Here is a 24,935-nt window from a genome sequence, read left to right as displayed (position 1 = left end):
ACTTAAAAATTGATCTCCCCCACTTGTCTCTTAATTAAGGAATTTTAAGATGAAACTCACTTGATCACCCAACAGGTAAACATGAAGACAAAGGAGCTTTCCAAGGAAGTCAGACATGAAGTGGTGGAGAAGCACCGTTCGGGAGAGGGCTGTAAGAGGATTCCCAAGTCACTCATTGTCCCTTTGAGTACGATGACATCCATCGTTAAGAGGTGGAAGACGTATCATACCACCCAGACTCCACCTGGATCAGGTGATCGTGATTCCCGAACGGGGCTGGAAAGCCCGCGTCGTGACGTCATCCACGAGAGCCCTTATAGCCCTCCTTCATACTTGCCGCACCCAAGTTCTCTCCTCATTAAGGAAGGACCAGGTGCGAGCGCAGGTGTTAAAGACACGCACGTGTATGGCACGCCAAATGTTCCCGCGTAAATTAAGCCATAATGAAGTACATCTCAAATTAATTTTTGGCTCTATATTATTCGTCATGCTGGTTAATCGACTGTAACCACAATTCACCATTCAACGCCCTTCTCGACACACTCAACAATGGACTCACTCAATACCGTCCTCCTTTTTCATCCTCATGATTCGCTTCATTCGAGCTTTATTTATTAAATTATATTTTATATATTATTTTATATTTATTTATATATATAATTTATATTTTATATATTATAACTCCACGTGTAAAATATATGATATAAAAAAGTTTTCCAAGCATGACCCATCGATTGATCAGCACACACCTTTTGCCGTACATGCGCCACAGAGAAGCACGCTGCACACAGCCGAGGGCGTACAGGTCAGAAAACGGTCCACTGGCGTGCAGAGTATTCAGCATGGACATGGCCTCAAACACCATCTGGAAGGAGAGCTGCCGGTGGTGGCCAGTTGTCTCAGCAGCACTTGAAGGCCCAATGAGGTGGTCTTCCACGCGAAAGGGGTGAAGAGGGTGAAGACGTATGTTATTGGACGCGTCTATCAGTGTGTCAAGACATTGCAAATAGAAAGTAAGACATGATACAGGACAGTCAATCGATTGTTTAGGGTAGACGAGCGAGGTCGGAGTTCTGACCGATTTCGGGCTGCAAACCTTCCTGACAAAGTGCTGTCGAAGCGCTTGACCAGGTAACCCCTTCAGGTGTTCCAGCTGCGCCAGCCATCTCTGTTTGAGGACAACATGACGATGTCACAAAAACTCTTTTCCGACATTTTAAGTTGGAGTTTCGTTCAACGAAACTCGGCACGGAACGCACCTGGCAATGATGCTGCAGACAAACGTGATCCGCTGCCACCTGACCCTTCTGCACAGCTCCTTGCGAGGCCAGTTCGGTCTCTCCGCTGACGCACGCGACACGTTCATCCATTCGAAACTTGAAAAAAACTTTTGGCTTTTTCCCACTTTTGGCACAAAATGCAATCACGTGACAAAGGGGGGAAATTAAGGTGAATCACGAGTCAAACAACAGGAAGGAAGTAAAAGTTATTGCACTTGGTTGCACATTTCAAATGAGATGCCGAAAAATTACTCACCGCAGATGATGGGTGAAGCCTCATTGAACATTGAAACAAATTCGAGAAGAAGAGCTGATGTCCCCTCCCCTCGCAGAGTGGTTTGCAAATTTCTCAATTTTGGTGTGACCCCTCCCCCTTCCCACCCACCTCTAATTTCACTTTTTAGAACCCAGCAATGACTGCAAAATTAACCAACCACATAGGTACACAAAAGAGAGGACCAATAAGTGTTGATGCACTGTTGTTGTCCCGGCTGACAGTGAAGGGCAACTTGGGAAAGTGCAGCGGAGCGCAAGCTCCTGTGGTTGTCGAGCACTTCTCCCACAACTTTGTCTGTGGTGAGGGTCGGTCTCCGGTCAAAGTAGTGGTGTAGGGGGTGTGTGTTGCAGAATAAAGGTCTCTCAGACGCATGGAGTTCAGGTAGGTGAGATAGTGCTGAGTGGGTAGTGATACAAGAAGTATGATTGTATAGGGGACAAAACTAAGACAAAGAAAGAAGAAACCTAGTCGAGGAAGGAGAAGGATACGGAGAGAGTTTGGCAGAATGACCAGCTTACAGCACGTGTGAAGTGAGGATTACTATCAAGGATATCCGATACGTGAGCTTGCATGGCAGCAGGGTTTTCCGCAGCCTCCTCGTTCCACGATAAGAGTGATACCTGCAAACACAGCGCGCTAACGGTGCAGCAACCCAGATGGAGGCGTTTCTGTGCGAATGAAGGATTGTTATTATAATTATTATTTTTGTACACCATGTCGAGGCTCGTGGAAGAGCTGACACATAGAACATACAACAAGGCAGGAGACAAGAGGGGCGGGAGAGGGATGGGGGCGAGGTACGCGGGGGAAACAAGATGGACGCTACATGGACTTTCAGGAAGGAAAACAGGGAAGTTGAAGGAGTTGGGTTTGGGGTGGATTAACGGGGGCAGAAAAGAGCAAGATCTTGTTTGGGGGAAGTACATGAGATGGTGGTGAACATCTGTTTTGAAGATCTGGAGGGGAAGAGTGGGATTGAAGAGAGTGTGGGAGTTTGTTCCAGAGGCGGGAAAAATTGAGGAATGAAAGAGTGACAGGTGAGCAGTGATTCTTGATTTTGGCAGTTTTCACCCGAAAGGGGGTTTTTGGCGGACCTTGAGCGCCCTGCGGATATATAGGTGGGACAGATCACAGACAGAGCAAGGGGGACAAGACCGGAGAGGAGACGGTGGAAGACAGAAGGATAAACATGACAACACCGTACCTGCTCAGAAATGAAAATCTCAGCTTGTCGGTTTGATAAGGAATATGGTTGGCGTGTCAGGAAGGGTCGTGGGCTTGGTGTTTGACACATTGCTGCAACAACAACAACAACAACAACAATAAATCGAAATTAAAAAAAATGAAAATCACCAAATGCTGAACTCATTATACAAATTGTATTCAACAGTTTAACACAATTTTTATTCACTGTGTTTGCAAAGACTTGTTGAACGTCTCCACCCTTTCCCTGGATGCCACTCACGGCTGCCACCCATCCTCTTGAAAACCATCGGGTGTTCTCCATGGGGGTTTCCTTCCGATCCACAAGGACCCGGTCGAACGAGCACCCGGTCAAACGTGCCTCGTCATCCGTTGGTGGCGTGTCGCTCCTCACTACGTTGTGACTTTGCTCTCCGGGGTCAGATTCTGCGTGGAACTCCAGGCGAATGGCGAATGGAGACAAATTGGGTGAACACGATTAATCGTTTTCAAGATCCGACCTTCATTTTTGAAGATGGTTTGAATGTTTGAAAAACAACAACAAAAACAACAACAAATAACAAATAAAAAGGGCCTTCTTCCTTTTTAAAAAAAAAAAAATCTGGACGATCAAGTGGTTGTTTTTCAAAAAAAATTCTGCCCAAAGTAAAGCCAACACAATGTACGTTTGAGTGACCACGAACGAAAAGGTCTCCAAAGTAATTTCAGCTTTTGGAGGTCTTGGTTTTGTGGCGCGTACAAACGGCCAAGCAATCAGGTGCACCGCAGTCTGCGCTGGGAAGATGAGAACCGACATGCTGCATGACGTGCCGGTGGTGCCACACCTGTATTGAAGGAAGTGCTCAATGAGAGCGCACCTGATGACGAGCATTTTAATGTGAATAAAGCGGATTGTGTGTATTGCAAATCGTTTCATGGGGAGGGGGGGGGAGATTAAAGTCAATGGCAGAAAATTGTTGGGATAAAGGTTTGGGAGGAGGAAAAATAAGGGGAGAAATGAGAAATGAGGAAGAAGAAAACAACAGGAGAGAATAGAAGTATAATAATTACACAAGTGAAAAATGCGGGACAGAGGGAGGGGCAGAGGTAAGGTGGGAACGGTGCGACACATGGTGGAGGCGGGGGGAACGGCATATGGTGGAGGCGGGGGGAACGGCATATGGTGGAGGTGGAGGTGCAAGATACATGGTGGAGGTGGGGAGCACGAGACACATGGTGGAGGTGGGGGGAACGACATATGCTGGACGTGGAGGTGCTAGACACATGGTGGAGGTGGGGGTGCTGGACATATGGTGGAGGTGGGGGGAACGACATATGGTGGACGTGGAGGTGCGAGACACATGGTGGAGGTGGGGGTGCTGGACATATGGTGGAGCTGGGGGAACGACATATGGTGGAGGAGGAGGTGCAAGATACATGGTGGAGGTGGGGGTGCTGGACATATGGTGGAGGTGGGGGGAACGACATATGGTGGAGGTGGGGGGAACGACATATGGTGGAGGTGGAGGTGCAAGACACATGGTGGAGGTGGGGAGCACGAGATACATGGTGGAGGTGGGTGGGGGGGATTTGTGGTGGGGTGGTGATTTGTGGTGGGGAGGTGATTTGTGGTGAGGTGGTGATTTGTGGTGGGGCGATTATTTGTGGTGGGGTGGTGATTTATGGTGGGGTGGTGATTTGTGGTGGGGTGATGATTTGTGGTGGGGTGGTGATTTGTGGTGGGGTGGTGATTTGTGGTGGGGAGGTAACGAGTTACGTGACCCCAAAATAACCAAGCACCATTCCTCACGCGGCCACACAAGCAGAGGGAAACCTTGTTCCGAGCGCGTGGAAAGCAGGATCTTCTGACATGCTCCTTAATTTAGGCGGTGTATAAGCACCAAACAGCTGTGCATAGACAAAAAAATCCGGGGTTGACGTGCGTGAAGATTTTTAAGTTATATTTTTTCCGGTTTTTAAATGATCTTTCTACCGACAAGCGGAAAATGGTGAAGAAACCGACGTTGCAGGGAGAAACATCGTCATGTTCGAAATCGAGACGCCATTGTCGGCGTGTAACGTGTTTCTGTGGAGATCGTATTTTTTTTATACAATCTCGTCAACAATCTCCTCAGACTCTGTGGCTATATTCCTGTCATTATTTGTGGGTCTCAATTTCGTGGCGATGATCAAATAAATATTTCGCTTTGGAATTTACCTGAAGAGATTTTTTTTTTAAAAAGGCGGGAAATCGATATTTGTGGGGCTCGCCATTTTCAACCGTTGGCGCCGAGTTTCCTCAGCACGTTGTGTTTTCCTGCTCTTTTGGTCCATATTCCTCACAGGAACTCAGGTAGATTACACCACAAAACCAACCGTTTTGTACTCACCTGTTCACTTTCGAAATTAACTGGACTGGTGATGCTGAGGAAGAGGAGAGTTCACTGTACAGTGAGAGTCTCTCAGTGATTCCGTCACTGTACTTCGGTTAATTTACCTCAGACATTTATCGGGGGCTCTGCTCGGTACTCGACGGTACAGTGTACTGTACGTAGTGAGCACATTGATAAATACATTGTATTTGTTGATTGTTCGTCACATTTCCTGAGATACCGGATACCGGGTAGTCGTCCCGTCGGTCTCCTCGGTTGTCGGTTGAATCCTCTTCGTGAATTACCGTCATTTTGCACAAACATTAAAAGACCCGTTCGAGCGTCGAAGTCTCGATGGAACCTTGTTACAGCGCAGAGACATCGCGCTGTTATATAATTGGCCATTCTGTCCTGTGTCTTCTGTCACAATTACTGTTGGGTGTGATGTGGGCGGAGATTGCCGGGTGGATTGTGGGCGGAGATTGCCGGGTGGATTGTGGGCGGAGATTGCCAGGTGGATTGTGGGCGGAGATTGCCGGTGGATTGTGGGCGGAGATTGCCAGGTGGATTGTGGGCGGAGATTGCCGGGTGGATTGTGGGCGGAAATTGCCGGGTGGATTGTGGGCGGAGATTGCCGGGTGGATTGTGGGCGGAGATTGCCGGGTGGATTGTGGGCGGAGATTGCCGGGTGGATTGTGGGCGGAGATTGCCGGGTGGATTGTGGGCGGAGATTGCCGGGTGGATTGTGGGCGGAGATTGCCGGGTGGATTGTGGGCGGAGATTGTCGGGTGGATTGTGGGCGGAGATTGCCGGGTGGATTGTGGGCGGAGATTGTCGGGTGGATTGTGGGCGGAGATTGCCGGGTGGATTGTGGGCGGAGATTGCCGGGTGGATTGTGGGCGGAGATTGCCGGGTGGATTGTGGGCGGAGATTGCCGGGTGGATTGTGGGCGGAGATTGCCGGGTGGATTGTGGGCGGAGATTGCCGGGTGGATTGTGGGCGGAGATTGCCGGGTGGATTGTGGGCGGAGATTGCCGGGTGGATTGTGGGCGGAGATTGCCGGGTGGATTGTGGGCGGAGATTTCCGGGTGGATTGTGGACGGAGATTGCCGAGTGGATTGTGGGCGGAGATTTCCGGGTGAATTGTGGGCGGAGATTGCCGGGTGGATTGTGGGCGGAGATTGCCGGGTGAATTGTGGGCGGAGATTGCCGGGTGAATTGTGGGCGGAGATTGCCGGGTGAATTGTGGGCGGAGATTGCCGGGTGGATTGTGGGCGGAGATTGCCGGGTGAATTGTGGGCGGAGATTGCCGGGTGGATTGTGGGCGGAGATTGCCGGGTGAATTGTGGGCGGAGATTGCCGGGTGGATTGTGGGCGGAGATTGCTGGGTGAATTGTGGGCGGAGATTGCCGGGTGGATTGTGGGCGGAGATTGCCGGGTGAATTGTGGGCGGAGATTGCCGGGTGAATTGTGGGCGGAGATTGCCGGGTGGATTGTGGGCGGAGATTGCCGGGTGAATTGTGGGCGGAGATTGCCGGGTGGATTGTGGGCGGAGATTGCCGGGTGAATTGTGGGCGGAGATTGCCGGGTGGATTGTGGGCGGAGATTGCCGGGTGGATTGTGGGCGGAGATTGTCGGGTGGATTGTGGGCGGAGATTGCCGGGTGGATTGTGGGCGGAGATTGCCGGGTGGATTGTGGGCGGAGATTGCCGGGTGGATTGTGGGCGGAGATTGCCGGGTGGATTGTGGGCGGAGATTGCCGGGTGGATTGTGGGCGGAGATTGCCGGGTGGATTGTGGGCGGAGATTGCCGGGTGGATTGTGGGCGGAGATTGCCGGGTGGATTGTGGGCGGAGATTGCCGGGTGGATTGTGGGCGGAGATTTCCGGGTGGATTGTGGACGGAGATTGCCGAGTGGATTGTGGGCGGAGATTTCCGGGTGAATTGTGGGCGGAGATTGCCGGGTGGATTGTGGGCGGAGATTGCCGGGTGAATTGTGGGCGGAGATTGCCGGGTGAATTGTGGGCGGAGATTGCCGGGTGAATTGTGGGCGGAGATTGCCGGGTGGATTGTGGGCGGAGATTGCCGGGTGAATTGTGGGCGGAGATTGCCGGGTGGATTGTGGGCGGAGATTGCCGGGTGAATTGTGGGCGGAGATTGCCGGGTGAATTGTGGGCGGAGATTGCTGGGTGAATTGTGGGCGGAGATTGCCGGGTGGATTGTGGGCGGAGATTGCCGGGTGGATTGTGGGCGGAGATTGCCGGGTGAATTGTGGGCAGAGATTGCCAGGTGAATTGTGGGCGGAGATTGCCGGGTGAATTGTGGGCGGAGATTGCTGGGTGAATTGTGGGCGGAGATTGCCAGGTGAATTGTGGGCGGAGATTGCCGGGTGAATTGTGGGCGTGGTTAATGCGGAAGAGCGACGTTTTTTGTGCTGAATCGTTTTCTGTGTGACGCCAGAAGTTGATTTTCTGAACAGGAAGTGATAATCTTCCTGTTCCGTTAGTTGTTGACGCGCAGCGTTGTAACTTTCGTTCACCGTGTCTACATTTAATTTTTATAACTGCAAAATTGTTTCATCATTCTTAACCTCGACTTTTACTGCCCCCAGCCGCGCGATATCGAAGTATTCGCTTCTTGTTACCTGAGCGATGTTGACGCCGCGTCGCGTAACACGAACAGTTCAATTGGAAAAGGCGGGAACATGTTGTCGATGGGACACGATGAGTTTATTCCGATAAAACTGAGAGGACAAACCGGTGGAAGTGTTGTCTCCAAACACGACGTGGGAGTGCTGTACGTGAGTGACAAACCCGATCATTACACGAGGTATATGTATCTATCTATAATTTCAGCAATGTGTGTGTGTGTGTGTGTGTGTGTGTGTGTGTGTGTGTGTGTGTGTGTGTGTGTGTGTTTCTGTGACCGCTGTTTTCCGATCTAATAGAAACTTGCCAGCTATATTGCTGGGGACCTGAGGATGTGCCTTTTCAAGGTTTGATATTAATCGGACAAGTGCTTCCCAAGTTATGGCCATTTATTTACCAACCAATGACATGACACGTTGCTGCGTAGGCGTGGCCGTTGGGGAAGAGATCCTCCGCCGCGTTCCCCATTACGGTTTACAACGTACAGACTTCCGGATAGTGATGACTTTCTGTATTCTAATAATTTCTCGATTTCGTATGCGTATTTATAGAAAACACAATTTTGATGAAACTTGACCACAACCTTCATCATTCATGATGTACCAAAGATTGTTCATGCCATTAAAAAATTCCACGTCTGAGGGGGTCCATTCCAGGATTGCCCCCCAAAATATGTATTTGCTTTCTTCTCAGAAACGACACACACAATTCCAATTAATCTTCATGACAACCTTGATCACCCTTTATGTACCAAAGTTTGTTCACAACATCATAAAAATTGGGGTTGAAGTGAATGTAAGGGGAGGGAGGGGGGTTTTCCCCCCAAAAATAGGTATTTGCTTTCTTCTCTGAAACCGCACACACAGTTTCGATGAAACTTGAGCACAACCTTGATCACCTGTGACATACCAAGGTGGGTTCATGGCATTTAAAAAATCCATCGGTATTTACTTTTTCCCGTTATATATATTTTGTGGGGCATCCGTGCCTACCCGTAGTTCCCTGGTTATCTTATCGAGTCGCCACCAGGTGAGTACCCAGGGGTATTGCCCCTATGTTTTTTGGCGACGTTCTGCTTGAGCTAAAAGTAGTTTTAGTATCCGATGCATGATTTGTAAATACCTCCAGGTGAATTACTCAAATGCAAAGATCATGCAAAAAACTTTTTTTTGGTTTCGTTTGTTTGTTTTTTATAGGTATGGATTTGTTTCCTCACCCGACGAGACCTCCAACAATGACTTTGGGTCAAAGCAACACACATGCTTTGCGGGATCTCATCGAGAAAACCGGATACAACATAATCCAGGAAAATGGACAGCGGCGGTTTGGGCCTCCACCCGGTACACGCATATCTATTCATTCAGTAGGAATTTATTAGTTATCACACCATTCATCACATTGACTAAGTTATGAGGAAGAAAACATCAAAATTGTCCGTCAAGCTGTTCATAACATTCCATCGGTCTTGAAGCAACTGTGACCATCGGAGAAAACTGCTCTTTGATGTAAATGTATTCTGCCAGACTGCTTGATGAACTGAGACACAATGTCGATCATTTGGATCGAAAAGAATGGGGATAACAGGGTTCGGTTCCAAACAGCGTTCTCCTCTGTTTACTGAACAGGCTTTTTTATTACAATACACTCTCAAAGATACCCCAAAAGGAACAGCAGAAAGAGATGGGGGGAAACACCAATAGCAGGGCCGAGGGACAAAATAGAAGGAAAATTACAAACGAGTGACAGGAGAGTATGCAGGGGGTGGACAAGATGGATACAGAAGCAAATTCGAGGAAAGGAAAAACTTCAAAAGAACATGGTTTTGGATTGAGGATGATCTGAGATGGCGGTGAACAGCTGTCTTTAAGACTTGGATGAAAGAATGGGATTTAAGAGAATATATGGAAGTTGGTTCAACAGGTGGGAAGAGGAACCAAATAAGTGGAGGTGAGCAGTGATTCTGTATTTTTGAGAGATTCACCAGAAGGGGGTTGTAGGTGGACCACATGCACCCTGCAGGAACATGGGGAGGGGGGATGCGCTGGGGTGGGAGACAAAGCACGGAGAGGGCTGTGTGTTAAAGACCAGAAAGGAGGCGGTAGAACGCAGAGAGACCACCGACCCGTCTGTGATGGTAAAGTGATAGGTCCATATACTGAACTTCATCACGTGAGATTGCAGTGATCTCGAATTCCTTGGTTTCCACGGTGTCAAGCTCAGCAAGGTGGAAGGCAGGCGCGCGAGCCCAGAGGGGATGGTAGCACTCCATCAAGCTCCAGATGAAGTCCTTGTTCAGGTGTTCCAAGGAAGAACTTTGCACAACGGAGGATGCCCATTCGGCGGCTAGCTTTGGAAGCCAACTTAGAGATGTGGTTTTCTCAAGAAAGTTCATGGCTGATGGACTGAAACGTTTAAGTGACTGAACTTCTTCAAGAGGATTGTTAAGAAAGTAAATGGGAGAGGACGGGTTGACAGACAGTCCTTTCGCAGAGAGAGTGAGATTTGTGAGGATTGATGACACATTCCAAGTGTTTGACCAACTCATCAGCAAAGTGCAGTCATCAGAAAAGAGTTACAAGGAAATGCAACACAGGCGGAAGCCATTCATCCCATCATGCCTGCGCGGACACCATACTGATTTATCAACACAATATCCAAGGAAGAAAATATAAAAAAATGTTTTTAATTCATAAAATAAATATTTTGTTCTATTTGTTTATTTATTTATTTGTTTTTTAGGGTTTTTCTTTTTTTCTTTTCTTCCCATCAGGGGAGGGGGCATGGGCTTGGTTAAAAAGATACAACATCAACCACACAAACCCCCTTGATAAGGGGGATGACCCCCACCAACAACACTCCGTACACAATCGCCCATCAATACTCAAACAACCTAAAAGTCTTATCAACATCCCCACACCCCTCTATCTCCATAACTTCCAGGTACCTGTCTAATTCAAATTTAAACTTATCTGCTGTTTCTGCTGCCACTACCTCTCCAGGGAGGCCATTCCATGCATTAACTACTCTCTGAGTGAAAGTCCTCTGCCTTACTACCGTCTTAACTCTCCTCTTCTTTACTCTCAGGCCCCTGGTCCTACCACTGTCTACTCTGTTGAATAATTAATCTGCACTTATTTTATCATCATATCTCCTCGTAACCGCCTCCTTTCTCGTGAATAAAGCCCCGTCTCCTTCAACCACTCCTCATAGCTGAGTCGAGCTAGGCCTGGAATCAATCTAGTAACCCTGCGCTGAACCTTCTCTGTGGCATCAATGTCACTGTGATGTCTTTCGGAACTGTGGTGAGCAGAACTGCACACAATATTCCAGATGTGGCCCTCACTAATTTCCTGAACAATGTTAACATCACCTCTTTTGATCCATAATTGACCCCCCTCCGAATACAACCTAAAACCCAATTTGCTTTACCTATAGCTGCCTGGCACTGTGTTGTCTGCTTACCTCCCGTATCTATTACCACCCCCAGATCCTTCAACTGTGTGACACACTCCAAAATTACCCCTTACATCCTGTAATCTCTATTTTCATTGTTCATTCTCATCTCCAACACCTTACACTTGCTCAGGTTAAATTACATCTGCCAATCTTTTGCCCAATCCACGCAAGTATCAATACTTTACTGCACCTGATCACCACCCCCTCTGCTATCCACCTCACCTCCAAGCTTTGTGTCATCTGCACATTTGGAAAGCTTACTCTTCACCCCACGATCCAAATCATTGATGTAAATAATGAATAGTACTGATCCCTGACGTACCCCACCACTTACATCCTCCACGAAGACATCCTCCCACTCACAGCCACTCTTTGCTTCCCATCACAAAGCCAGTTTGCAATCCAATTAGCTACCTGACCAGCCACTCCACAAGCCCTCACTTTGATTAATAACCTCCGATGTGAGACCTCATCAAATGCCTTCCTAAAGTCTAGATATACTTTGTCCACTGTCTTTCCCTCATCCACCCGATCAGACACTGCTTCATGGAACTTTAAAAGATTTGTTGGACAGGAACGACCTTTCGTAAACCCATGCTGACTACCTTTAATAAGTTTGTATTTGTTTAAATGGTTCCTCATCTGGTCCTAAGTTAATGTCTCCAACACCTTCCCCACCACTGAAGTCAAACTAACAGGTCTGTAGTTTCCAAATTCTTCTCTGGATCCTTTCTTAAGTAATGGTGTTACATTTGCGACTCTCCAATCCTCCGGTACCTGTCCTGACTCCAGGGAACTATTGAAAATATCCGTTAACATCTCGCTTACCTGCTCAGCCACTTCCATCAATACTCTCGGTTGCATATCATCTGGACCTGGAGCCTTATCTTATCTTAGATGACCTCGTTGTTCCTTTACTTCCTCCACTCCAACCTGGATCTTCTGTAAAAGCCCTTCCTCACCTCCTCGATAGATATTTTCAGCTATTGGCCACACATTGGCTGCAAGAATAGAGGAAGTCAGTAAGCCAAGTGTGCACTTTGCCTTGGATGCCATAGTCAGATCATTTTTGAGAGCAAGGTGGGGTCCAGACCGCATGGACATCTTGAGATATCTCCAAAGAGACGACCCTGATCTCGTGTCTGACATTGAGAGCCTCCATCCATTGTTGGGAGAGTAGAAGCAGCATGCTCAAGGCAGAGTGAACTGCTCTGAATCCAAATTGGTGATTTGAGATGAGGCTGTTGGAGAAAAGAATGGATTTCAAATCAGCTGCGATCATGGATTGATTCCATGACATTTGTGATGATTGTAAGTAAGCTGATCGGTTTGTAGTTAAGGGGGGTCCTTTTTTGCACCTTGTTTGTGTAAGGCAGTGATCCTGGCAGACTTTCGAGCTGATGGAACAATACCTGGGGCAAATAATCAATTGGAACGGGCAGAGAGAGGATGTGAAAGAGAAGCTTGGTTTGTTTTTCGGAGACGTGAGCTGATTCCGTCCGGTCCAGTTGCAGAAACAAACATCCATCTTCTCAGGTGAACAAGACACAGAGTCCAGGAGCAGTTGGGTATGACTGTGTGGGGTGGGTACAGGTCCAGAAAGGCGTTGGGGACACAGGATTTGGAAGCAAACACATTCTTGAGACATTCGGCCTTCTGACGAGTGGTCGGCTGTGGTGCCTTTTGAAGAGAGAGAAGAGGGGCAGCATACTCCAGAGACAGACCCAACAAGGTGCCACCAGGTTTTAGAGGAAGGAAACCAGTTTGAAAGTTCAATCTTGAGGTTGGACAGATGTTTTCTGGCTCTCCTGAGAGTGGACACACACTCGTTGCGGGCTTTGTGGAAGGCACTGAGATTGCCTTAGGGTCAGGTTTGCCTTCCAAAAAGAGAAAGCAAGTTGTTTAAAAGCAACTGCTTCGCAACATGATTCAGTGTACTATCGTTGGAAAAAGGGGGGGGAGATAGCTGAAGACGAGATTGGATGCATTTGTGCAAAAGAGAGAGCAGGTTTCTGTGGAAGAATTCCCAGGCTGAGTTCACATCAGGGGCGGCAGATATAGGAGACCAATCCTGAAGTGAGATGGCTGCTTGCAGTCCCTGCCAGTTTCCCTGAGTGAACTGCCAGATTCACTGGCACGAAGGTGGATCTCTGAGAATAGCCAGAGAGAGGTTTACTCTCACAAGCAGATGATCAGATGAGAAAATTGGAGTGCATGAGGACCCGGAGACATTTGAAGGAAAGTTTGTTATCAAGTCCAAAGGCGTGGATTTGCCATCAGATCACACAGATCGAGTCCGTCTCATGGAGTGGAGTCCCTTTGCTGAAGTGGCTGGTAAGAGAGGTTTCAACACCTCGGCAAGTCTGGTGACAATTTGTATCACCACATATGTGGAAGTGAGAGTTGGGATGAGTGGTTAAAAGTTAGTCCATGTTGTCTGAGACATGTCCGGAGACAAACTCCCATCCGGACATAACCACCATCCGGATATGTCGAGAGAGAGAGAGAGAGAGAGAGAGAGAGAGAGAGAGAGAGAGAGAGAGAGAGAGAGAGAGAGAGAGAGAGGTGGGAGGAGGGTGCTGCACTTTATTGGGAGGGGTTAGAGGAAGGATGGGACAAAGAGAGAGAGAGAGAGGGGGGTGGGGGTAGGGGAGTTAGCAGAGAGAATACGTGATGCTTTTTGAACACACACACACACACACACACACACACACACACACACACACACACACACACACACACACACACACACACACACACACACACACACACACACACACAACACACATTGACATTTATTAGTATAGACGGGAAAATTAGTTTTAATTTACACGTTTTTCAATTATACGACCATCTTCAAGAACACAACTTTTGTGTAAATTGAGAGGTTGCTGTATCTGTACATAGAAGCTGAATCTAAAACTGCCACTCGTTCTTCTCAAGATCTCGAGTCGTTCATCAGAATGGCTGACGTTCAATTATGTGTGCATTGGTACAACAAAAATGTTATTTTGAATGTTTATGTTTTTTATGACCAAGCCTTTATTTCGTTAGACTGGATTGGCCCTCCACCTCCACGGGGCTGTGAGGTCTACGTCGCGCAGATCCCTCGTGATGCGTATGAGGATGAACTTGTGCCGGTATTAGAAAGTATCGGTCAGATATACAAGCTTCGACTCAAGATGGATTTCAATGGGGAGAACCGTGGCTTCGCTTTTGTGACGTACACAAATCGGAAGGTTGGTACTTGGTGAGAAATGCAGTGAAAAACTCTGTTGAAGATGAAAAATATTTTTTAAAGACCAAATACATTAATATCCTACATTTAATATATGGAGTCATTTTAAAGTTGAATTCCTATTCTGAGTCCAAAAGCCTGTTTGTGGAAACCCAGCTTTTGTTTTTCGACACATTTTTTTTATCAAGCAAGTGCTCACAAGCAACCAAGACCTGTTCAAGTATGTACGACTTGTTTGGCTATCCTGTCTAACCACAAAGCTCATTATGCCGTGATACGCGGTTCAAATCTCAGATGCTTTTTTGATTTGTCCATCAAAGTAATAATATGCTTTTTTCGTCCACTCGTCCATCCTTCTGTGTGCAACATTCCGTTCCACCCAATGGTTGGACAGCTTGCCTGACTCCACTCCTAATTTCAACCTGATGAAGAATCATTTAGCCACCATGTTGATGCTTACTGTTATGCTAGTCTCATGTGTGTAAATAACACACCCTCGAGTAAAGCAGGTGCGTCAAGCAAAGCAAAATACGAGAGGCAATGCTCTTGCACATCCTTTTTCTGCTCGGTTCACTGAATCATTTGACCGAGGTCATCTTCCGTCTGCTTGGAAGTCGGCCAACATCACAGAATTACATGAACAAAGTACAATCAATAACCCCCTGAACTGCAGACCCATCAGCTGACTTGAAATCATTAACAAGGTCATGGAATCCAGAATCGCATTAGACATCAGATTTCTGACCATCAGCTTGGATTCAGACCAGGTCACTCTACCTTGGGCATGCTGCTTCTGCTCTCCCGATAACGGATGGAGTCCCTCAATGTCAGACTGAGATCAGGGCCATCACTATAGACATATCTGAAGCATTCGATACAGTCTGGCAACCCTCCATGCTCTCCCAAACTCTCGGCCGATGAGATGCAAGGCCAACTCCACACATGGTTTCTTGACTTCCTCCATTCTCATAGCCAACATGTGGCTCTCAACTGGATCCCCCTGTCAAGGTTGGAGGTCTACATTGGAGTGTTCTGGGCCCTGTCCGATTCATAATCTTCATCAACGATCTCTCAGACTCTCTAAAAAATCCTCCTTATCTTTTTCCTGATGACTCCACGCTCCTGATGGCAGCAGCTGTTTCCTTCTCTGCAAACCATGATATAATCGGAACACTTGGAATATGTTTGTCAATCCTGAGAAATCCCACACACTCACTGCTTCTCTCCAAAAGGACCATCTGGCAAGCCCTCCCGTCTAATTTTTTTCACAATTTTATGGAAGAAGTTCAGTCACTCAAACTTTTGGGTGTCACGATGATCTTGCTTGGGCGAACCACACTCCTAAATTAGCATCCGAAGCCAGTCGCCGACTGGGCATACTCCGTCGTCTAAAGTCCTTCCTTGGCACACCTGAACTCTTATCCACCGACTGGTGCAAGGCCTTTTGAAGGAGTACTGCTCATCTTTTGGCTGGCGCCCCTGCCTCACACGTTGCTGAGCTTGATGCCGTGGAAATGGAGGTCTCCAAGATCATTGGAACCTTCTGTGATGAAGATGAGTCGATGGGCCTTTCACTTTCAAACCAGAGACAGGTGGGTGGTCTCTCTGTCTTCTATCACTTCCTTTCTGGTCTTTCACCCTCTGCTCTTTTTACACTTTGTCCCTCCTCCTCCTTTCCCCAGGTTTCTGCAGGACGCACAAGGTCTACCTACACTACAGTCCCTCCTGTTGAAACTCCCCAAATCCAGAATCACTGCTTACCTCCACTCATTCGTTCCTCTTTTCTCCTGACTGTGGAATAAACTTCCACATTCTCTTCAATCTCATTTGTTTCTCCAGGTTTTCAATACGGTACAGCTGTTCACCACCACCTCAGATCATCCCCCATCCAAAACGATGATCTTTTCTACCCCATTAACTCTCCCATGCCCACCTCTTTCCAACTTTCCTTTTTTCCTTCCCGACAGTTTGCTTCAGTATTCATCTTGTCCACCCCCGTGTCCTCCCCTCGTCCTAATTCTTCCTCACATCTCTCATCTTCGAAGTGTCTCTCCATTTTCTCCCTCAACCCTGCCGTTGTGTTTCCCCCTCTTCTTCTGACTGTACTTTTGTTCTGTTGCGTCCTAATCCGTTCTCTATTCCAGCTCATTAACGAGCCTCAACTCTTCACAGAATATTAAAAAAAAACACTTTTACTCATCAACTTACAGGTGAGTTCCTGTCACGTGATTTCATCTTTGCTATTTATCGCTTAACTTGAGCAGGTTGTTTCCCCTTCACAGTCCCTTTCAATGTGTCCGATTAAAATTTTCTTATCGTATTTCGGAATTGAATGATTATTATCAATATTATTTTTTTTTGGAACTGTTAATACAATTGACTGTCATTTTTATAGTCATATCATCAAAGATTTATCATCAGCCAACTTTTCGCCTTGCGGCATGTCCAATTTCACAGGATTCCAAGGCTGCCGTTGATCTGCTCGACGACTATGAACTGCGACCGGGCCACCCACTGGCTGTTTGTATCAGCAATGACAACTGCCGTCTTTTCTTCGAAGGACTACCCAAGGTGTGTTAACACACAAAATCACTGAACCGTTTGTTTGATGGGTTTGTTGTACGTTTCACTCTCCAAAATCACTGCAATGCTCATTTTTGCCTCGCTATGCAGGATAAAAGTCAAGAGGAAATCCTGGAGGAGTTGAAGAAGGTGACAAGTGGCGTAGAAGATGTGATTGTTTGTCCACCGAATTTCATACCACCTGCGAATGGCAACCATGGCTCTGTTTTTGTGCAGTACGATTCCCACCGATCAGCATTCTTGGCACACAGAAAGTTACTGCCTGGTGTGTGGAAGTTCTATTGAAACTGCTGTCTCCATCACATGAGGTTTTTATAAGTGTTGAGTAATATGGGGTTTAAACTTTAAAAAAAAAAAAGATGCAACATGGAGAGAAATTACTTTGCCCAGACAGGTGCTCCCCTTTATTTGGATTTCATGACCCAAGGTTTTACAATATTTGACACCGTCAGTTGTATTAATTATTAGCTATAATTGTTTCACTGTTTTAAGTGACACCTGACTTTTCTCCTTCCCCCAAAAAGGATCCTTTTATCTATGGGGGTACCCAATACAGGTCGACTGGGCCATCCCAGAGAGCGAGGTTAACCCAGTGGTGTCTGACGCGCGAACCTTAAATGTGAAGAACTTGTCACCTGCAACGTCGGAGCAAGCGCTTCGCTCGGCGTTCGAGAGAGCTCTTCACAATGAGGCAGGAGGTGATCGCGCACATGACGGGGCAATCAACAAGGTCACAAAGATCGGCAAACTCGCATTCGTGGACTTCAAACGACGAGATGATGCTCTGCGGGCACAAAACGCACTCCATGGTTCATGGCTGGACGGAGTACAGGTAGGCGGTTCGTTACCTGGAACAAGACAACCGTCGTGATATGCATGGGTGCTTGTCCATGAAGTTCACCTCCTTATTGTTTGTGCAGGTATTGTTTGTTTTTGAAGGTGTGTGTGTGTACCGGGGTCTGACAGTACTCTCCAACAATGAACATAAGTAGATAACCTTTCTTTTATGGGAACTCCTGGAAGAGGAGAAACATTTTTCTTTCTCAAAAACTATCAGACTATCCTCTCTTTTCTTACCCGAGCTTAATGTCACTCCTGTGACATTAAGCTCATTTGATTTGGTTTTGTTGTTGTGTGGAATTCCAGCTGGACGTGAGTTTGGCCAGACCTGCATTCTCCCAACATGCAGCTGATGGTGGTGAAGTTATGAACGATCGTGACGCGCACAGAGAACCTGAGGAGCCTCAAATAGATTCCAGAATGGTGGACCACGTGATGCCTCGTCCTTCAATGAACCAGTCACTAGCAAGACTGGATGGTGGTGGCGGTGCTCCTGGAGTTACACAGCGCTTGACTGCGTATTTGGGTGAAGCATTCCGGCGTGACCCGAATGCCGAAGAGACGGCTTTGTCACATCAGGAAGTCGACTTGGCAGACGCATGTACGGCCATAGTGCGCTTGGAGCTATGGTGTGCTCATCGTGGTTTCCCTCCTCCCTCTTACTCACCTTTTAGCTCAACAGGTTCTGCCGGACAGCAGCTATACGGTTACACGGTGAGGCTGCCATTTATTTCTGCTCAACATTGCACGAGACTTGTTACTCAGTGATTTACGACTTTGTGCGGTGTTTGAGCTCCTTTTCAACAACAGACCCCTCACTGGTTTTGCTTTTCGCAGGTATACATGAATGGCGTCCCTGGAGGAATTTTCGATTCACATGAGGTTTGCTCAGTGCTTGATGGAGCGAAAGAACTTGCCGCACAGAACGTTTTAAACAAACTTGGTAATATCAAGTAAAATACTCGTTCAAATGTTTGCCATTTGTAACAAAGAAATTGAGTTTTTCCTTTGCTGTTGAAAACATCCCAGGCAAAAAAATCCTTTCTGTTGTAATTATCTGCAGATTACTGCAGTATGACCTGTTACCAACTATAGTATATGACAGTACTACTCTCATATACTATAATTCTAACTGTAGTTTTTTTTTCATCTCAAGTTTTTGCCTGTGATAGACCCATTGAAGAGTAAGGTGACAGAATAAAAAGACAACATACTGGTGGTGGGCCTACAGTTAGACACAAAAAGCAACTGCATCAACAAACAGGAAGGGGGAGTCATTATTGATGATTCATTATAAATGAGACAGGTTCTCATTCAGCCTTTGTCGGAGTACAATCTGTATTCTTACAAAGACATCTTTCATCAATGTAGAAATAACACTAAAGCGTTCTGAAGCTTTATCAAGCTGGAATACTGGACAGGAGCAAAATAGACAAGAAAAATAGCAATCAGAGATTGCAGACCCTCTCCAGGACTTGTTTTATGTAATGTTTGTGTGCTGGTGTGTTACGTAATTAATCAGAGACTAATTAGAACACACTTTATAACTGCTGTTGTGATGACCGGGTACCAAGAAGTCCTGCTTCGACGCAACCCCGCTTTGATCAGACACCTGATCCTGACCCATGACGTTTTTTTTAAATTTTTCAATTGAATTTGTTGATCAGGAGGAACAATCAAAGATGAAGTCATCAGGAGGAACATGGATGGGATTCACATTTCAGCTGCTACTCCTCTTCCCTCAAACCCATTCAATCACAGCCAAGTGAGCCTTATTAAAAAAAAAAATACAAACATAAAAATAAAAAAATAACCCAGATCAAAAAATTTAATAATTCTGGGTGCCAGACCATCAGCTGCCAATCAAGTTTAAATTTAAAACATGTATTCCCCACCACTACCAGATCATCAATGTGAAGTTTCAGGTCGATTGATTAAGCAGTTGCAGAGAAAACATTTAATTTTTTTTAAATCCAATATGGCTGCCAAACCATGTGACCTCTCAATAATTCCAGAACAAACTTGTCCACCCAAGACTTGAGGAACATTTGTGTGAAGTCTCCCCTCGATCTGTCCAGCCGTTCTGGAGAAGAATTTTTTATAGGTTTTCGGGTGAATCCAATATGGCTGCCAAATCTTGTGACTTATGACGTAATATGTGTAAACCTTTCGTTCCTCATGGATAGGCGGCCATACGTGTAAAGTTTTACCTCGATCTGTTCAGCCACTTCAGAGAAGAAGATTTTTGAATATTTTGTTTTTTAAACAATATGGTTGACGAATCACGTGACCGATGATCATCAACTTTTTTTTTGGACCATTTTATCCCAAGATGAGGGGGTAAGCATAAGGTAAGAGGTAAGGTAAGAGGGGGTAAGATGAGGGATGAGGTGATGAGCATCACCTGTGGTGAAGTGATTCTCGTCCTGCTTGAAGGGGAATTGCGTTCCTCCAAGCCCGTCCCTCGGTGTACTGTCGTGAGAGCGGAGGGTGGTGGGTTCTTGACAGAGGAGTCCCTGTGCAGGAGTATGAAAGTCCTCCTTTCGGTACCTGTGCGGGAGGACGAAAGTCCGAGTCTTCAGGTCCTTGGTGCTTCCAGTCTTGCTCTACAGATGTGAGACTTGGACTCTGACCTGAGACAGAGACTTAATTCCTTTGGTACCAGGTCTCTTCGGAGAATCCTTGGCTATTGCTGGTTGGACTTTGTGTCCAACGAGCAGTTGCTGAGAGAGACTCAAATGAGATTTGTTACCTGCATAGTCCGTGAGCGTCAGCTGCGGCTGTACGGACATGTGGAGGAGGCAAATGGGCCGACCACGTGCCTCGTGGTTGCGGTAGGTTGATCAGCATCTCAAGGAAATGGGGATGGGCCAGGCATCTGCCTGGAGGATGGCCAGACGGAGTCCCTGGAGTACCGGCAGAAAGCAGACGCAGCGACACACATGCTCAAGCGCATGCTCCCATACCTGACCTGACTTCCTGTGTTTGCGAAACGACGTAAAAAGGGGTGTCGTAAACCGAGGTAATGCTGTGTGTTTATATATATATATATATATATATATATATATATATATATATATATATATATATATATATATATATATATATATATATATACAGTAGACTAGGCGTAAGTCGGCAGCGTGTAACTCGTCACTTCGCCTAAGTCGGCAGCGTCAAAAAGTCCCGAATTTATCTCATTTTAAATCCCTTTGAATAAAGGGTCATCCCTCTGTAAGTCGTCATCTCTAAGTCGTCACTTCGTCTAAGTCGTCAGATGTTGTCCGTTCCCGCGTAATGGAAACTCAAGTAAATTACCACTCCTAACTCGTCACACGGAACTGCTGCCTCGTGAGAAACCCGATTTCATGGAATCGTGATGCTTGCTTATTGGTTTACACCGTCAGTGATGGGCTATTTATAACTGCGTACACACGTTGATCGCACTGCAGGCAGGACAATGGCGACTAAGCGTAAGCTTACAACTAAAACCTACCAAGAAAAATACATTATCCAGTTTTGCGAGGCAAACCCACTGATGAAGAAAACAGCCACAGCTGAGAAGTTGGACATCAAACGGCAGACATTGAACGATATCTTGAAGAATAAGGCAAGATATTTGGACAAGTGGAGAAGATCGCGAGGCCGGTGGTAAGTGTGAAACGCGTGAAATGTGTGTCCTTTGAAGATGTCGATGACGCGCTAATCATCTGGTTTCGGTAAATATCGGCTCAGCCAAATATTCGGTTGGACTGTTTAATGTTGCTGCTGAAGGCACGTAAATTTGCTGCGGACCTCGGGCATGATGATGCCGAGACCTTGCCGATGCACTGGATAGACAGATTCAAAGTGAGGTGGGGAATCGGCAAGGTCAAGAAGTGCGGCGAATCAGGCAGTGTGGATTCGCCGATACTGTCTGGATGTGATGCGCCGATACTGTCTTTCGGTGGAGGATTGCCCAGACAACATCATGGAATACAATGACCGGTTTGAGTCCTTTCTCATGCACCAGATGCCCAAGAGTTTGAGGCAGTCAAACATAACGGATTACTTCGCGAAGGAGTAAAGGATCAATCGAGCTTAGTGTTGAAGTCCGATCATGGTTTTATATTGGCTTGTTTTGTACATTACCGCACTCACTTACACACTGGCATTGAGTGGTAATCATCACCACGATGACTGTGTGTCATGTAATTTGTCACCATACCATCATCAATGGTATATGAGTTGTCTTACAGTTGTTCATTATCTTCACTTTTGATAAACTGATTCATGAATTCCATCTTTGCTTGATCACTTTCCAACTCACCAATGAACCCCCACCTATGCCCCGAGGATTGTGTTTTCCTTTTGGTGCAATAGCCGGCTCTCACATATACGTGTCCAGGCCACGCGCGACTTCATCCTTCACCCCACAGTCATCATGAATGTTCGCATATTCGTATGTCGTCACATTTCTAAGTCGTCACTTTTTTCTCGGTCCCGATGGTGACGACTTACGCCTAGTCTACTGTATATATATATATATATATATATATATATATATATATATATATATATATATATATATATATATATATATATATATATATATGTATGTACATTTATGAGGTGTGTTGGGGTATCCTCGTTTCTTTGAACCAGGCAGGTATCCTCTTTGGACACTGCAGGTCAGTTGGTAAACCTAGTGTATCAAAAGCCTTGAATACCTTGACTTACATCAGTTTGTGACAATTTCTGTTCATGTTGTCCTGACCAAATACAATTATATCCCTGCACCCTCTCCCTCCAGGAATAAATAACCAACAGAACATGACATCAGCCCCAGCTCCCGCTTACCAGGCCATCTCCACGTATTATAGTGCCTCTATCCAAGGGTACCCTTGTCAACCTTTCTCTGTTGCAATACCTGTTGCCTTCAACCGTCCTTGCTTCTCCGTGCCAAGCCAGGGTATAATCATGCCACAATGGTGCATGCCAGGACAGATGGCATATTCATTTCCTTTCACTTGCGCATTTCCTCGTTCATACTGAAATTGCTCCTGTAATCACCAAGCAAATTCAGTTCTGTTAATGAATCAGCAGCTCAGGCCTGTCTCAATGTTTTAAAAAAAAATTGTTTTGTTCTTCTTCATCTCAAGTTTTAAAAATGCTTAATTGAAAGTTATTTCACCATTTATATTTCATCTCAAGTTTTAAAATGTTTACTTGAAAGTGTTATTTCACCATTTATATTTCATTTCAAGTTTTAAAATGTTTACTTGAAAGTGTTATTTCACCATATATATTTCATCTCAATTAAAAAATGTTTAATTGAAAGTTATTTCACTATTTATATTTCATTTCAAGTTTTAAAATGTTTACTTGAAAGTGTTATTTCACCATTTATATTTCATCTCCATTAAAAAATTGTTTAATTGAAAGTTATTTTACCATTTATATTTCATTTCAAGTTTTAAAATGTTTACTTGAAAGTTATTTCACCATTTATATTTCATTTCAAGTTTTAAAATGTTTACTTGAAAGTGTTATTTCACCATTTATATTTCATCTCAATTAAAAAATTGTTTAATTGAAAGTTATTTTACCATTTATATTTCATTTCAAGTTTTAAAATGTTTACTTGAAAGTTATTTCACCATTTATATTTCATTTCAAGTTTTAAAATGTTTACTTGAAAGTGTTATTTCACCATTTATATTTCATCTCAATTAAAAAATTGTTTAATTGAAAGTTATTTTACCATTTATATTTCATTTCAAGTTTTAAAATGTTTACTTGAAAGTTATTTCACCATTTATATTTCATCTCAATTAAAAAATTGTTTAATTGAAAGTTATTTTACCATTTATATTTCATTTCAAGTTTTAAAATGTTTACTTGAAAGTTATTTCACCATTTATATTTCATTTCAAGTTTTAAAATGTTTACTTGAAAGTGTTATTTCACCATTTATATTTCATCTCAATTAAAAAAACGTTTAATTGAAAGTTATTTTACCATTTTTATTTCATCTCAAGTTTTAAAATGTGAAATTGAAAGTTATTTCACCATTTATATTTCATTTCAAGTTTTTAAAACTTTTAATTGAAAGTGTTGTTTCACCATTTATATTATGCTCAACTTTAAATAACTCAGGAACTCATGTTTTTGATTTTTTGTAAGTTTATATTTCATCTTTTGAACTGCCTGCGCGTGCGTTTAGCATTGTTTTATGACACAAGACAGACCTGCTGCTGAACTCCCATCTTTTCCCCTTTCAAAATGTTTTTTGCCTTCATTGTGTTTCACATTGTTATAATACACATTGTTACATGGTTTCATTTCAATTGTGCTGCGCCACATTGTTTCATCACGTTCCATGCTTTTAGCCCATCCTTGAAAAGTTTACTTTTTTAAATTCAAGGAAAGGAACTTTGTTTACATGAAATAAATCTCTTATCTGTTGAAGTCCTCATATCTCAGGTGTTTTTGAATCCAGTTCAGATGAAATACATCTCAAATGATTTGAATAAAAGAGTACTTGGTGGATAAACAAACTGCACCTGTTTTGTTGGCTGATGGAACTTTGCATGAAAATAGGAAATACTTTTTTCTAAAAACAAAAAAAAAACCCAAAAACATTCTACAGTTCGCCGTGTTCTCAGCTTTTGAAATAAATATTTTGTTATGCTTTTGGTCGATTCGCAGAATCCTTTTCAAAAGCAACACGGCCTCTGTGGAGCATTTTATTTTAACCTCCGCAAGGCAAGCAATGTATAAAGTGTTGAATTTTAAATGTAGGCACCAAATGTATCTGAAGGCAGCGTGATTCACCAATATGTGTGCCGTTAAACTGGACATCACGTGTGTGTCGTCCCTCCGATGGACGTTAAACTGGGCATCCTGTCTTCCAGCATTAGTTGATTACTTGATAGACGTTAAAGATCCCCACAGTGTCCTTCACGGAAAGTGGGCAAGCTATCGCCGGCACCGTGGCCGGATTAGAAATTCCTGCCGATACATACAGGTGGCACTGCATCAGCAGCAGACCATGAAGAAGAAGAAGAAGATTGGGAAA

At 45.1% G+C, this 24,935-nt stretch overlaps 1 protein-coding gene and 1 pseudogene across 3 annotated transcripts; one reads left to right on the top strand and one right to left on the bottom strand.

Moving 5' to 3' along the window:
• Window positions 1–3,556, bottom strand: part of LOC147006731 (uncharacterized) — a 4,420-nt pseudogene extending 864 nt beyond the window's left edge.
• Window positions 3,557–4,770: 1,214 nt separating this feature from the next.
• On the top strand, window positions 4,771–24,325 carry LOC147006730 (putative RNA-binding protein 46). 3 transcript variants are annotated; one of them, XM_085868106.1, is made up of 10 exons: window positions 4,771–5,092; window positions 7,722–7,906; window positions 8,955–9,098; window positions 14,269–14,453; window positions 16,910–17,023; window positions 17,126–17,300; window positions 17,560–17,867; window positions 18,182–18,589; window positions 18,713–18,818; window positions 22,668–24,325. In XM_085868106.1, exons 3-10 carry the CDS (start codon window positions 8,957–8,959, stop codon window positions 22,907–22,909), a joined length of 1,680 nt encoding a protein of 559 aa, XP_085724232.1. In that variant the 5' UTR covers window positions 4,771–5,092; window positions 7,722–7,906; window positions 8,955–8,956; the 3' UTR covers window positions 22,910–24,325. The 3 variants fall into 3 exon arrangements, with proteins under 3 accessions (XP_085724232.1, XP_085724231.1, XP_085724230.1); XM_085868105.1 differs by having other exon boundaries at window positions 7,722–7,910; XM_085868104.1 differs by lacking the exon at window positions 7,722–7,906 and having other exon boundaries at window positions 4,772–5,092.
• Window positions 24,326–24,935: the final 610 nt, after the last annotated feature.

Source organism: Eptatretus burgeri, unplaced genomic scaffold (genome assembly GCF_056783735.1).
Source record: "Eptatretus burgeri isolate ZD-2024b unplaced genomic scaffold, Ebu_testis_v1 Ebu_testis_scaffold_3155, whole genome shotgun sequence".
NCBI classification, from domain to species: domain Eukaryota; kingdom Metazoa; phylum Chordata; class Myxini; order Myxiniformes; family Myxinidae; genus Eptatretus; species Eptatretus burgeri.
This window is presented reverse-complemented; position numbering and strand designations above follow the sequence as displayed.